The 13,541-nt window shown below is 46.0% G+C and overlaps 1 protein-coding gene across 1 annotated transcript; it reads right to left on the reverse strand.

The window, feature by feature from the left end:
- Window positions 1-11,111: 11,111 nt before the first annotated feature.
- On the reverse strand, window positions 11,112-12,951 carry LOC123041388 (E3 ubiquitin-protein ligase PUB23). The gene has a single exon (XM_044464007.1). The coding sequence runs from the start codon at window positions 12,590-12,592 to the stop codon at window positions 11,297-11,299; it is 1,296 nt and encodes a 431-aa protein (XP_044319942.1). The 5' UTR covers window positions 12,593-12,951; the 3' UTR covers window positions 11,112-11,296.
- Between the last annotated feature and the right edge of the window lie 590 nt (window positions 12,952-13,541).

Genomic DNA, 13,541 nt, shown 5'->3' on the forward strand with positions numbered 1-13,541 from the left:
TTTCTAAAAATCTCCCATTCACCCCCTCTGCGAGTAAACCTATGCTTTCATAAACCAAGCAGCAATTGGGCTTGGGCAAGGGCGTTGGCGGCCGAGTTAACCCCGTCGTAAGCCTGAGACAGCCTGGAGCCCTTGGTGTGGTTGCCTGAGGGAACGGTGGCGCCACCTCGGGGAGATACAAAGCTGCCTCGCGAAGGAGGGTGGTGGTGCCGCTCGTTCGCCATTCTGGATGGATGCTCGGAGGTGTGAGTGCGGCCCCGCATCTGGCGCTTGTGTGCTCTGAGGGGCATTTCCCGTAGCCCCCGGAGGCTGCAAGATCTTCCCATTGGTATGAGCAGAGGAGCGATTCCTAGAAGCACCCGCTTGGGAAGGGAGGTTTGCGGCCATCGCGCTCTTACTCCCAGCCGCCTGTTGACCATTGGGCCCGAGGTTCTGAGAACTTCGAGCCACAGGGTCTCCTTCGGCTTGAGGCTGGGGTGGACCTTTTGCTGATGATCCCTTCCCTTTCGCGGTGATGCGAGTTTTGCAGGCGCCATCCCGACCACGTGCCGGTGACGGGGCCGGTGAAGGCAACGGTGACTCTAGCGTTGTCAGAGACGCCATCAGATTTGTCGATGTAGATCCGCACGAGCACCCCTACCTGGTGCGCCAAATGTCGGGGTGTGTGTGTAGAACACATGTGTGGCACCGTGGACTTTGAACGTCCTTTTGCTAATTCATGATGGGGCGCAAGCTGAGGACCTACCCCATCGAAATGCACGAAGTTGACATGATGATTTACCCAGATTTGGGCAACATGGTTGCGTAATACCCTGCTCCTGCTTTGTGTGTGCTTATTCTTGGTGGATGATGATACAAGTCCTTCCCGAGAACGAGAAGCGTTGTATGCTCCTACTAGTGTTCTACCAAGTGTCCAACCTTGTTTTCTATAGCCTGGTCCTCCTTTTATAGGTCAAGGGGTACCACAATGGCTTAGCTGCTTAGGAACCTACCTAGTGCCGATAGGGTAGGTATGTGCATTAAATGTGTGATGATGTGTCGTTGTCTTTTGTATTCCAGGAACGAACGCTTATCTTGTCACCGCCGCCCATGGTGGCGTCCTAGCCTAGTGGCGCCACGCACTCGTGTAGGTGTCATCCCCACGGCAGGCGAACTGGTGACTCATCCCAGGTTACTGATGTATCTTTGCTGCACAAGCTGCCCGCTCGCAATTTGTCACGTTGGTTCTGATGAGGCAAAACTGACGCGGCACGCGTTGGGTGGCTTGGTCTGTATGCTTAGGAGGTAAGGAAGCGTAGTCGTTGCCGAAGGCTCCATTCCCGGGTCTTGTTCTCAGATGTTTCAATGCTTCTGCCAAGGGAAGGGTCACTCGCGGCCCGTGCGGAGTTGATCCAGTGAACCAACTATTCACGGTACCGACAACATGTCGTGTAGCTTTTGGTTGGTAAGTGTCGTCCCTATAGCTGCGCTCCAGCAAAGACTCATCTCAACGTGCAAATATGCATGGGAAAGGCCCTGCCCATCAATAATTATATATATATATATATATATATAGGACAAATGTTTCCTACAAGCAGTGGTAGTTACCACCACTTGCGTTTTGTATGTTGTATGTAGTATCTGTCGAAACCGAGAGTATGTAGTGTAGTATGTAGTATATAACAATGATTAGGTAGTATATATACAAATTTTTAGGTAGTATGTATCTTTTTTGAGTATGCTCTTTTTTACGTACAAATATGTACGTATTTCACAAATATAACAAAAACTATGGGCTCATATGCAATTTTTCATGTAACTTGTTTTGAAATATCTTAGATATAGTGTATGAACATATTTAAAATAATAAAATAGTATATATATATAGTACCACATGCTAGTATATGAGACATGTGAGGTAACTACCACCAGGTGGTAGGATGGATTTTCCCTATATATATACATATATTCTTTAGTTCTCATAGTATTCATCCAATCAGCCGATTCCCCTGTTGTGCATAGATATCAACTACTCCCTTCGTTCATAAATATAAGCTTTTTTAGATATTCCAATGCAGACTACATACGAAACAAATATCTACACTCTAAAATGCATTTATATACATTCATATGTAATCCGTATTGAAATATCTAAAAGACATTATATTTAGAAACAAAAGGAGCAGTTCCTAGAAGTCGTACGGTCAACTAGCCATTTTCAACTAGGCAACTACGTATCACTATTCCCTCTATCCCACACTAGTGTCAAAAACATTTTTATATTATGGGACGGAGGGAGTAGCTGCCTTAGGATACTTCGTAGTTCACACACCCCTCCAAGGATGGATGAATCATTCTGATTCCTTCACATGGATTGGCATGTGGCGCTCCCGGCGTTTACACAAGCTCGCGGATCCCCATTTGTTCGCCGCGCCCCACCTAATCTGCCCAGTACCCACCAGTTCACACACATGACACACGCCGGCAACCTGCCTGCAGCCTGCATCTGGACCTGAAACTGAACTCGATCCGCGCGCGCATGCGGTGTGTGGCTGTTGCGCGTTTGCGCTCGAAACGGCGGCGCTGCTCGCCGACAAGCTCGAGGCTTTGGAGCAGCACCGCATGCAAATGGCAATATGGTGCAACGACCGACCGCCGACGACTTGCGCGATCGGTCCTCCTCCAACCAACCAACCAACCTGCCGAAGCGTCTGTGACACATTGTTCGCAGTGCTCCTTCAAATATGTGGTCATGATTATCGATGTGCATGTGCGCGATTGTATTGCCCATTTGCCCTTTGGATGCATCCAGCCGAGTTACTGGATAATGGACCGCTGCGACTAGCAAGTGCATAGCAGGACTGGTGCCCAGTGTTGTAATATTAGGCAAGTTCATGATTAATTCTAGTAAATAATTCATGACTAGAAGAGATACTAGCATGCAATAATCTAGCAAACTAGAAGAACAGCAAGACATGCATAACATCAGCAAGCACGTAACAATAGCTGTAGAAACAGACATGAACAAAGGATGTTGGACGTACTGATCGTTAGCTATTACGGGTGCGACAGTGTTAATGACGATGTTGGCGACGATCTGCTGCTGACGGTGATGAATACGACGATGAGTAGCACCGCCCGACTTGGACGGAAGACGACCCGTGATGACGAATTTGAGCAGTCGCGCACAACGCTTCCCAAAAAACTAATTCGTCCTCTCCCGGTGCAGGATCGCAAAGACGAACGGTTCCGGAGACCTGCTCTCCCACGCGCCGATGCACGCCGGCGTTTGGTATGGAGTAGACTACGATGGCGGCGCAAGTTGTGAGATGAGGCAAAACCCTAGGTGTTTTTCGGTGTGTCTATGACCGCAGCCGGTAGCTGTATATATATTAGGACCAGAGGCGGTATTGTGTCGCGACCACAATCCCAAACCGACTCGGTTTCTAATTCGTATACTTACCGGACAAGAAATCAAAAACTTGTCTGCCAAGACATAAAAAATAAAACGGCAAAAGGAAGCTGCGCTCCTGCAAGGAGACGGACCGGATTTCGGCGGACCATTCGCGCGCATGTCGCATGTACGCGCCGCCCCGCCCCGCCCCGCCCCGGCCCGGCCAGGCGAGGCGAGGCGAGGCGAGCGCGCGCGTGTGGTTTTCCCTTTATCTTCTCACACACCACTTAGAGTGGTGGAGAGAACCCACTATATAAAGAGGTCCAACTCTTCTTCAACTTCCAAGGTGGGACTAAACTTAGCACCACCACTTGCCATTTTACACATGGGCTTTGAGATTTCAAAAATTGCTATGGGCCTAACCCATTAATTCTAACAATCCCCCACCAGATCTCAAATACCCATTTTAGAGATTTGCCTTCTCTCACCACTTGTTTAATATACCAGTGTTTCAGCAGAGACTGTTAAGTTGAATTTCTGCCTAGAACTTTAAGCTACATCCATTCACAACTTGACAATGGACTATGCCTTGAATTGCTAGGTTTGTGTGAACAGGTTTCACTCAAAGTCTTAACCAGTACCTGACCACCAGTAGGCTACCCCGCAGTTTGGAGCTTATACGTCATACTCCCTAGTCTCTTCGTGAGTTTACTAGAGATCACCCAAATCTCATAGACTGCGACATTTACAGTCAGAACTCATATAGGTGTGTTCTTTCAAGACTGCTCTGTAGGATAGCATCTTTGCTAATTATAGCCAATAGAACCACATTAAGGCATGTTGCCGACCTGCCTTACAGATCTGAGCCTTACAGCTCTGAGAGTTTTGCATCTTCACTTGGAGACGATCATAAGTTATTACTCTCCTCAGTTAACCAATAGTTTGTTCTTCCCAGATCCTAATTCACGGGATCTCTGATCACAAAGGTTGGGTTACTACTATGGTGTAACATCTATGGGTCTCATGCCCATCTCCCTCGATGCAATATCTATCACATTTCGTGATAGTCCCTTTGTAAAGGGATCTGCCAGGTTTTTGTCTGTTTGTATATACGTAACAGTTATTACTCCGGAGTTTCTCAACTTCCTGACAGACTTCAAACGTCTTTTCACGTGTCTTGATGACTTTGCATTATCTTTAGAATTGTTCACTTTAGCGATAATCGTTTGGTTATCACAAGTCATAAGAATAGCCGGTACAGGTTTTTCAACAACCGGCAAGTCCATCAAGAGCTCACGCAGCCATTCTGCCTCAACAGTAGCTGTGTCCAAAGCAGTTAATTCTGCTTCCATAGTTGACCTCGTCAATATGGTTTGCTTACAAGACCTCCATGACACTGCGCCACCACCATGAGTAAATACATACCCACTTGTTGCGTAAAGTACATCAACATCGGAGATCCAATTTGAATCACTATATCCTTCTAGCACAGCAGGATGCCCTGAATAAGTAATTCCGTAACTCATAGTACCTCTCAGATAGCGCAAGACCCTTTCTAGTGCATGCCAATGATCATCACCCGGGTTGGACATGAACCTACTCAGTTTGCTCACAGCAAAAGAGATATCTGGTCTTGTAGCGCTAGCTAAGTACATGAGTGAACCAACAATTTGAGAGTATCTTAATTGATCTCTCGTTTCTTTCTTGTTCTTTCTGAGTGTCACGCTGGGATCATAAGGTGTTGGAGAAGGCTTGCTATCCATAAAACCGAATCGGTTCAAGACCTTCTCAACATAGTGAGATTGTGTTAATGTAATCCCACTCTCATCCTTAATAAGTTTGATGTTTAGAATTACATTGGCTTCTCCCAGATCTTTCATGTCAAAACTTTTTGATAGAAAAGACTTGACCTCATTAATTGCATTAATGTTTGTACCAAAGATCAGTATGTCGTCCACATACAAACATAATATGACACTATTGGCCCCACCATGGCGATAGTAAACACACCTATCAGCCTCGTTAATGACAAATCCTGCAGAAGTCAAAGTTCTTTCAAACTTCTCATGCCATTGCTTAGGTGCCTGTTTCAGACCATACAAAGATTTTAACAACTTGCACACCTTTCTCTCTTCACCCTTTACTACAAACCCGTCAGGCTGATCCATATAGATCTCCTCTTCCAACTCTCCATTGAGAAAAGCTGTCTTTACATCCATTTGATGAATGATAAGACCATAAGAGGCAGCCAAGGAAAGTAACACTCGAATGGTGGTCATTCTAGCAACGGGTGAATAGGTGTCAAAGTAATCTTCGCCTTCTTTCTGAGTGTAGCCCTTGGCCACTAGCCGCGCCTTGTACTTATCAATAGTACCATCAGGCTTTAGCTTCTTTTTGAACACCCACTTACAGCCCACAGGTTTACAACCATATGGTCTATCAGTTAGTTCCGAAGTTCCATTAGAAAGAATTGAGTCCATCTCATTATGAACAGCTTCTTTCCAATCATCTACATCCGGAGATGCATATGCTTCTGCAATCGTCTTGGGTGTGTCGTCCACAAGGTATACAATGGAATCATCACCAAAGGATTTTGCAATCCTTTGTCTCTTGTTCCTTCTAGGAACTTCATTGTTATCCTTCTCAAGGACTTCCTCATGTGATTGTTCGAAATATTCATCAGTTGTACTAGATTCAGGAATTATCTCAGAAGAAAATCTAGCAATGCTATGCATATCTTTCATATGAAATATGTTCTCAAAAAATGTTGCATCACGAGATTCCATTATAGTATCAACATGCATATCAGGTACTTCAGATTTTACCACTAAAAACCTATAAGCTATGCTCCGTTGAGCATACCCTAGAAAGACACAATCCACTGTCTTTGGTCCAAGTTTGCGTTTCTTAGGAATAGGAATATTGACCTTTGCCAAACATCCCCAAGTGCGCAAATAAGAAAGTGATGGTTTTCTCCCAACCCACTCCTCATAAGGGGTTTTCTCTTTATTATTGTTGGGAACTCTATTCAGGACATGACATGAAGTCAATAGAGCCTCCCCCCACCATGCCTTAGATAAACCAGCAGTGTCTAACATGGCATTCACCAAGTCAGTCAATGTGCGGTTTTTCCTCTCGACCACTCCATTTGATTGAGGTGAATAGGGAGGCGTCCTCTCATGAATAATACCATGTTCCTCACAAAATTCATCAAAAACTTTTGGAAAATACTCTCCACCACGATCGGACCTAAGACGCTTGATCTTTCTCTCTAGTTGATTTTCAACTTCAGCTTTATAGATTTTAAAGTAGTCTAATGCTTCATCTTTAGTTTGCAACAAATAAACATAGCAAAATCTAGTCGCATCATCAATCAAAGTCATGAAATATCTCTTTCCACCTTTTGTCAACACACCATTCATCTCACAAAGATCAGAATGTATGAGTTCTAGAGGTGCCAAGTTTCTCTCCTCGGCAGCCTTATGAGGCTTTCGAGGTTGCTTAGATTGCACACAACTATGGCACTTAGAACCTTTGGCAATTGTGAAGTTCGGAATTAAACTCATGCTGGATAGCCGAGACATTAAATCAAAATTAATATGACATAAACAAGAGTGCAAAATACTTGCATCATCATTAACACTAGCACAAATTTGGTTTATTGACTTATTGCAAAAATCTGAAAGAGAAAAACGGAACAAGCCTCCGCACTCATAGCCTTTTCCTATAAATTGTCCAAATCTTGACACGATTACTTTATTGGACTCTAAAACTACCTTAAAACCATCTCGACATAGAAGGGAGACGCTAACTAGATTCTTGTTCATAGTAGGGACATGCTGCACGTTCCTTAGTTGCACGATCTTTTCCGAAGTAAACTTCAGATCCACCGTGCCAATGCCACGAACAGAAGCATGTGACCCATTCCCCATTAGGACGGAAGAATCCTTTGCGACCTGATAAGAAGTAAACAGGGAGATGTCAGCACACACATGAACGTTAGCACCCGAATCAATCCACCACGAAGATGATTGAAATACTGAAAGCACAATAGGTAAATTACCATACCCATCAGTATTGCTAGCGGTCACCATGTTGACAGTCTTGGAGCTTGTTTTCCCTCTGTGGTCTGCACGTTCAGGGCATTCCTTGGAAAAGTGTCCAGGCTTCCCACAGGTGTAGCACTCTAGCTCAGCCTTGTTGAACTTCTTTTTCTTGAAGGTAGTAGTCTTGGTAGGCTTGTTGGAAACAGGTTTGTTCTTCCCTTTGTTCTTGTTCTGTGGGTACCTCTGCACCATGTTAGCAGTAGGCTGAACCTCATCTCCTTTTTCAGTGGTATCTTTAGCCCGAGCTTTTTCTTCAACATCAAGAGATGCAATCAGATTTTCAACTGATATCTCCTGTCTCTTATGCTTCAGAGTTGTGGCGAAATTCCTCCATGAAGGAGGCAACTTTGCAATCATGCACCCAGCCACGAATTTGTCGGGTAGAACACATTTAAGGAGTTCAAGTTCCTTCACAATGCACTGTATCTCATGAGCTTGTTCAACCACAGAACGGTTATTCACCATCTTGTAGTCATGAAAACTCTCCATGATGTACAGTTCACTGCCTGCATCTGTTGCACCGAATTTTGCATTCAGTGCATCCCGCAGATTTTTTCCGTCGTTTATGTGCATGTACACATCACACAGACGGTCAGCAAGAACACTCAGAATGCATCCCACAAACATAGTATTGGCTTCCTGGAATTTTCTCCGATCTTCGTCGGTCATTCCCTCTGGAGCACCAACACTAGCGTGGAAAACTTTCAGAGCAGTAAGCCAGAGCGTGGTCTTCACCTGCCACCTCTTAAAGTGCACACCGGTAAACTTATCCGGCCTCAGTGCATCAGCGAATCCAGCCATAGTTAACTCAGGAAATTGCCTATAATTAGGTTTTTGGATTGTTGGAATATTAGGCAAGTTCATGATTAATTCCAGTAAATAATTCATGACTAGAAGAGATACTAGCATGCAATAATCTAGCAAACTAGAAGAAGAGCAAGACATGCATAACATCAGCAAGCACGTAACAATAGCTGTAGAAACAGACATGAACAAAGGATGTTGGACGTACTGATCGTTAGCTATTACGGGTGCGATAGTGTTGATGACGATGTTGGCGACGATCTGCTGCTGACGGCGATGAATACGATGATGAGTAGCACCGCCCGACTTGGACGGAAGACGACCCGTGATGACGAATTTGAGCAGTCGCGCACAGCGCTTCCCAAAAAACTAATTCGTCCTCTCCCGGTGCAGGATCGCAAAGACGAACGGTTCCGGAAACCTGCTCTCCCACGCGCCGATGCACGCCGGCGTTTGGGATGGAGTAGACTACGATGGCGGCGCAAGTTGTGAGATGAGGCAAAACCCTAGGTGTTTTTCGGTGTGTCTATGGCCGCAGTCGGTAGCTGTATATATATTAGGACCAGAGGCGGTATTGTGTCGCGACCACAATCCCAAACCGACTCGGTTTCTAATTCGTATACTTACCGGACAAGAAATCAAAAACTTGTCTGCCAAGACATAAAAAATAAAACGGAGGAGACGGACCGGATTTCGGCGGACCATTCACACGCATGTCGCATGTACGCCCCGCCCCGCCCCGCCAAGCGAGCGAGCGCGTGCGTGTGGTTTTCCCTTTCTCTTCTTACACACCACTTAGAGTGGTGGAGAGAACCCACTATATAAAGAGGTCCAACTCTTCTTCAACTTCCAAGGTGGGAGTAAACTTAGCACCACCACTTGCCATTTTACACATGGGCTTTGAGATTTCAGAAATTGCTATGGGCCTAGCCCATTAATTCTAACACCCAGTGCAGTACGCATGTGTTTCTTTCGCTTTCCTGTACATGATCGACTTTAATCCGTTGCCATCCTATCTTAGCGACGCATTTAGAACCGACATCGACGTGAGGTAGCAGATGAAAATGGAGACGTTCCAACCGTTTAAATAGAGATATCCATGGAAAATAGTACCGGAGTTGGAAAAACATGTGCATTTTCTGCACCTTGTAATGTATACTAGTACTACCTTTTTTCTTCTTCAGATTCTTTGATGTCATCGAGTTGTCCTGTTTATCTGCCACAACTCTATATATAAAACATATTTTAGCATGATCAACAGATAGCTAGTTTTACAGCTTCACACCATTGAGTCTCTAGACTAATGATTTGTCAGTCAACTTTTTTTCCCTTTATATGTTTGATTTAGTCAAATGCTTGCTATACAAAATATTTGACTAGTCCATGAATCGATTAACATTAAAAAAATCTAGAATTGACTGGACTAAAGAAAAACTGACAAACAGGCATTGACACTACTATCCAAACAAAGCCCAAATTTCCAGTCATGAAAAAAAATCATGGTGGGATTTACACAACATCCAAAAATATCATATGTTGCTTAAGATAAAAATCTTACAAAATTCAAATTTGTGATGAATCTAGTGATAGCACTCTGTTGTTGTCGCTAATACATGTTTTCGGTACTCATGATCAAACTAATAATATACCAAAAATACTTTGTTTCGCCTTTTTTTTCCGAGGGGGACTTCACCTCGCTTTATTGATAAAGCCAAAACAACCCAACGAAATGTGCTCTTCATGTGGATTAGAGTAGGTACAAATAATTGTACAAAAGTGCAAGTACAAATTTTCCATTTTTCTAGGAACAAATCCCTTGAAATACAAGGGAGCATGTTGGCCGCCGACTACCTTGTTCCTACCGAGAGAGAGAGAGAGAGAGAGAGAGAGAGAGAGAGAGAGAGAGAGAGAGAGAGAGAGAGAGAGAGAGAGAGAGAGAGAGAGAGAGAGAGAGGATATGCTAGAGGAGATATATTAACTGAAATGTCAGACTTTTAGGCATGCCAAATGGAACATTTTTTCATGGCAATTTATGTTGGCGCAAGGATGACAAATTTAAATAAGATTGATTTGCGATGCTTGCCAACTAAACTTGCCACCCTCAGCAAACACAATTTGTCATGAAAAATGTTCGATTTGCCATGCTTAAAAATCTGATGTTCGTTGGATATTCAGGTCGTATGTTGAAATCCCTATGCAAATGGGGCATATAATTCAAAGGGTTTATGCAAAAAGTTATTCCTAATTAAAATTTGGAATTCTAGAAATTCATACAATCTAATCGCCTCCATATTAGAAAATATGTGCCCTTTTGGACATGCTTCAAGTAAAATAATAATTCTTTGACTATAAATATTGTCTGAAATATTTAAATTAAGAACTTGTAAACCACATATTTAGATTTAACTCAAAAAGTATATTCATACTATAATATTTTCTTGTGATATGCATATATTGTGGTTAAAAATATTAGTGGTCAGGAAACCCTTTCGATCAAAAATATTAGTGGTCAATCCAAAACCACATTGTGATATGGAAGGGGGGAAATTCTTTAGATTTTGATCAGGGAAACATTGTTGCAGATTTTAAAGTGTGCCTTCTCACATGCGTCTAGTACCTTATGATCCGATCGAAAAGAATTAAGAAAGCTCAACCTCCCTCTATATTCGTCGATCTGGCTCCCCGGGCGTCAACTATGCATTACAAGATTAAAGTACGAGTATAATTTGGTTTCAAATCGATATCATATCTCAGTTTGATTGTTTTAGTAACAAGCATGGTCACTAAAGAAAACCTAGGTAAGAACAATGAATCATGCCCGCCAAATGTTGTCTTCAAAATGTACAGTTTTGAACATACTCATTTTTGCAAATGTTCTCCCCAGTTTCAGAGAGCATCAAACTTCCTGGTCGGTTGTAACAATCAATACAATCTTCACACCCAAAAATGGCCAAATTAGGAAACCTAAAAAGACAACTGCATGATAAGGCGAAGAAGATACTTTCATGTGATATCAAGAAGGGTAGGATGCATTCAGTTCTGGCGTGAAGCACGGCGAGCCTCTCCACACCCTGGCGTGCATCTTGAGCATCTCCCTCGCCCTTTCCCTCGGCCGATCGCCGGCGGCGCCGGTCTGCACCAGGAACAGCAGCCTCCCCACCACCCCGACCGCCAGCATCTCCTGCAACACTGCTGGGGTCGCCGAGTGCCTCGCCACCGCGTGCAGGGCGCGCACCGCGCTCTCCGTCCCCGCGGCGGACACTCGTGTCACAGCCCTCGCCATAACCGCCAGACCTGCCGGGTGCGCCACAAGCTCCAAACGCCCTTCAGCGCAGCCACAGAGATGGTCCATTACCACGATCGCGAGCTCGGACGCCCGCTTGCTTCCTCCACAGCACTCATCGAGGAGCAACTCCACGAGTGCCCCGACGGCGCCGGCCTCGACGGCCTTGACGCGGTTCCGGCCCCAGAGGCAGAGCCGGCAGAGCACCTGGAGTGCGATCTTGACTGCCTTCCCGGAAAGCTTGTCTGTCACCACCGACACCACTCCCTCCACCAGCTCGGCGCTTGCCGAGGTCAGCTGCGATGGCGGCATCTCCGAAACCGCCGCCTTGAGAAGCTGGATGCCGTGCGTGCGTGAGAGGTAGCTTGGTCGCCTCAGCACGGACGCCATGGTATCCAAGAAATTGTCGCCGCGTTCCAAGACTCTCTTCCAGCTTCCCTCGGAGAGTCTAAGTGAATATAGAATGCTTAAAGCTACGTCCTCCGGCGAGCTCGCCTTTGGCGACCCGACCAGGGTGCCGAACATATGATCCTCCTGGGATTCTAAAGGCTTGGGGGTCTCGTCTGCGGCGTGCTTCTTGACGACGGACACGAGGAACGCCACGGCGCCCGGTGTGCTCTCGACGCAGCGCCGGTTGCAATCGCTCTCGGCGACGATGTCCGCGAGCTCCTTCAGGGACGCCACCAGCAGGTCCTGCCCCCGCCTGGCCGCGTCCACGATGGTTTCCACGCGCGCGGCATCGATGGGAGCGCGCGGGGTGGGGAACCTCTCGACCGCGTGCACCGCGCACCAGCCCTGGATGAGCCGGCGGAGCGTGTGGTTGGGCGTGGGCTCCCGGTCGGCGGCACCGAGCTGCTGCTTGGTCATCGGGCACTCACCGTGGCCGTCGGTGAACACCCAGCGCTCGATGCTTTCCCGGTCGTAGGTGATCCCGGACGAGAGCGTCACAGGGTCCCGCATGATCTCCATGGAGATCGGGCACAGGAAGTACGATGGAACCTCCACCTGCGCCGGCAGCCCCTCCATTGCCTATTGGTCGTATCGCACCGTGTACGCAACGCGCGCTGTATATATGTTTATCTATCTAGCTATGTACACATGCATGAAGCTAGGAGAAGTTCTAGCTAGCAAGTAGACAGGATGCCTCTGGTCGTCCGAGCGAGGTAGCTTCTGAAGCCGAAGGAGACGGACGAGAGATGGATTTATAGGGCGAGAGTTAGAAGGAGAGAGAACTGAGAAGTCGACGGTGAGAGATGAAACCTTGGAAGTCTTAGTTGGGTAGATTCTTCTACACGACCATGCAATTTGCTCAGTAGTCTTATCTGAAACGCAGGCTGGCTGCTTTCAGTCGGAAGAAAAAAATAAATGAAATGGGAGGTGTGGCGATGAACAATTTGGTTGGTGTGGCAGGAGAAAAGAAATCAGGAAATGGTGGGCATGGCGAATTAATAAGGGGTGATGGCCATTTCCTCGCGGGAGGGAGGGAGATCGAGCAGGGAGGTGAGGTCGATCGGGTCGCGCGCGGTTGCCGGACGGACGGGCCAGGGCGGCCACCGCGCGCTGACCACGAAACGTTCTGCGCGTAGCTTTGACCCTTTTATTTCGGCTTCGCTAATTTCTTTGTTTTATATAGTACAATAAAAAACATATTAGGATTCACCTATTCGACTGTTCCGTCTTCTTCTCCCGGCCTCTCGTTCGCCTGGCTCGCGTTGACTTTGAAATTCCAAGGTTGATCAGTGCAGTAGAGTTTTCTAGCTTCAGTTAACTCTCTGCTAGCTGTACATGTGCAGTTCTCTTCTCCATCCAATAATTCGCTTGTGCTTGGTACACTGCATGTTCGGATGCGAGACCGACCATGGAGTTAATACCTTGATTGATACGAATCCTATCTGTTTTGGTAGATCCTGAAGGAACCGTTGACGATGCATGGAGTTAATACCTTCATTGATACTATTAGCTGATTTTACGGTTA

The sequence above is a fragment of the Triticum aestivum genome, chromosome 2B (assembly GCF_018294505.1).
Source record: "Triticum aestivum cultivar Chinese Spring chromosome 2B, IWGSC CS RefSeq v2.1, whole genome shotgun sequence".
NCBI lineage: Eukaryota > Viridiplantae > Streptophyta > Magnoliopsida > Poales > Poaceae > Triticum > Triticum aestivum.

Excerpts from the sequence above, each read along its gene's own strand:
- LOC123041388 (XM_044464007.1), bottom strand. The coding sequence starts at position 12,592 with ATGGAGGGGCTGCCGGCGCAGGTGGAGGTTCCATCGTACTTCCTGTGC.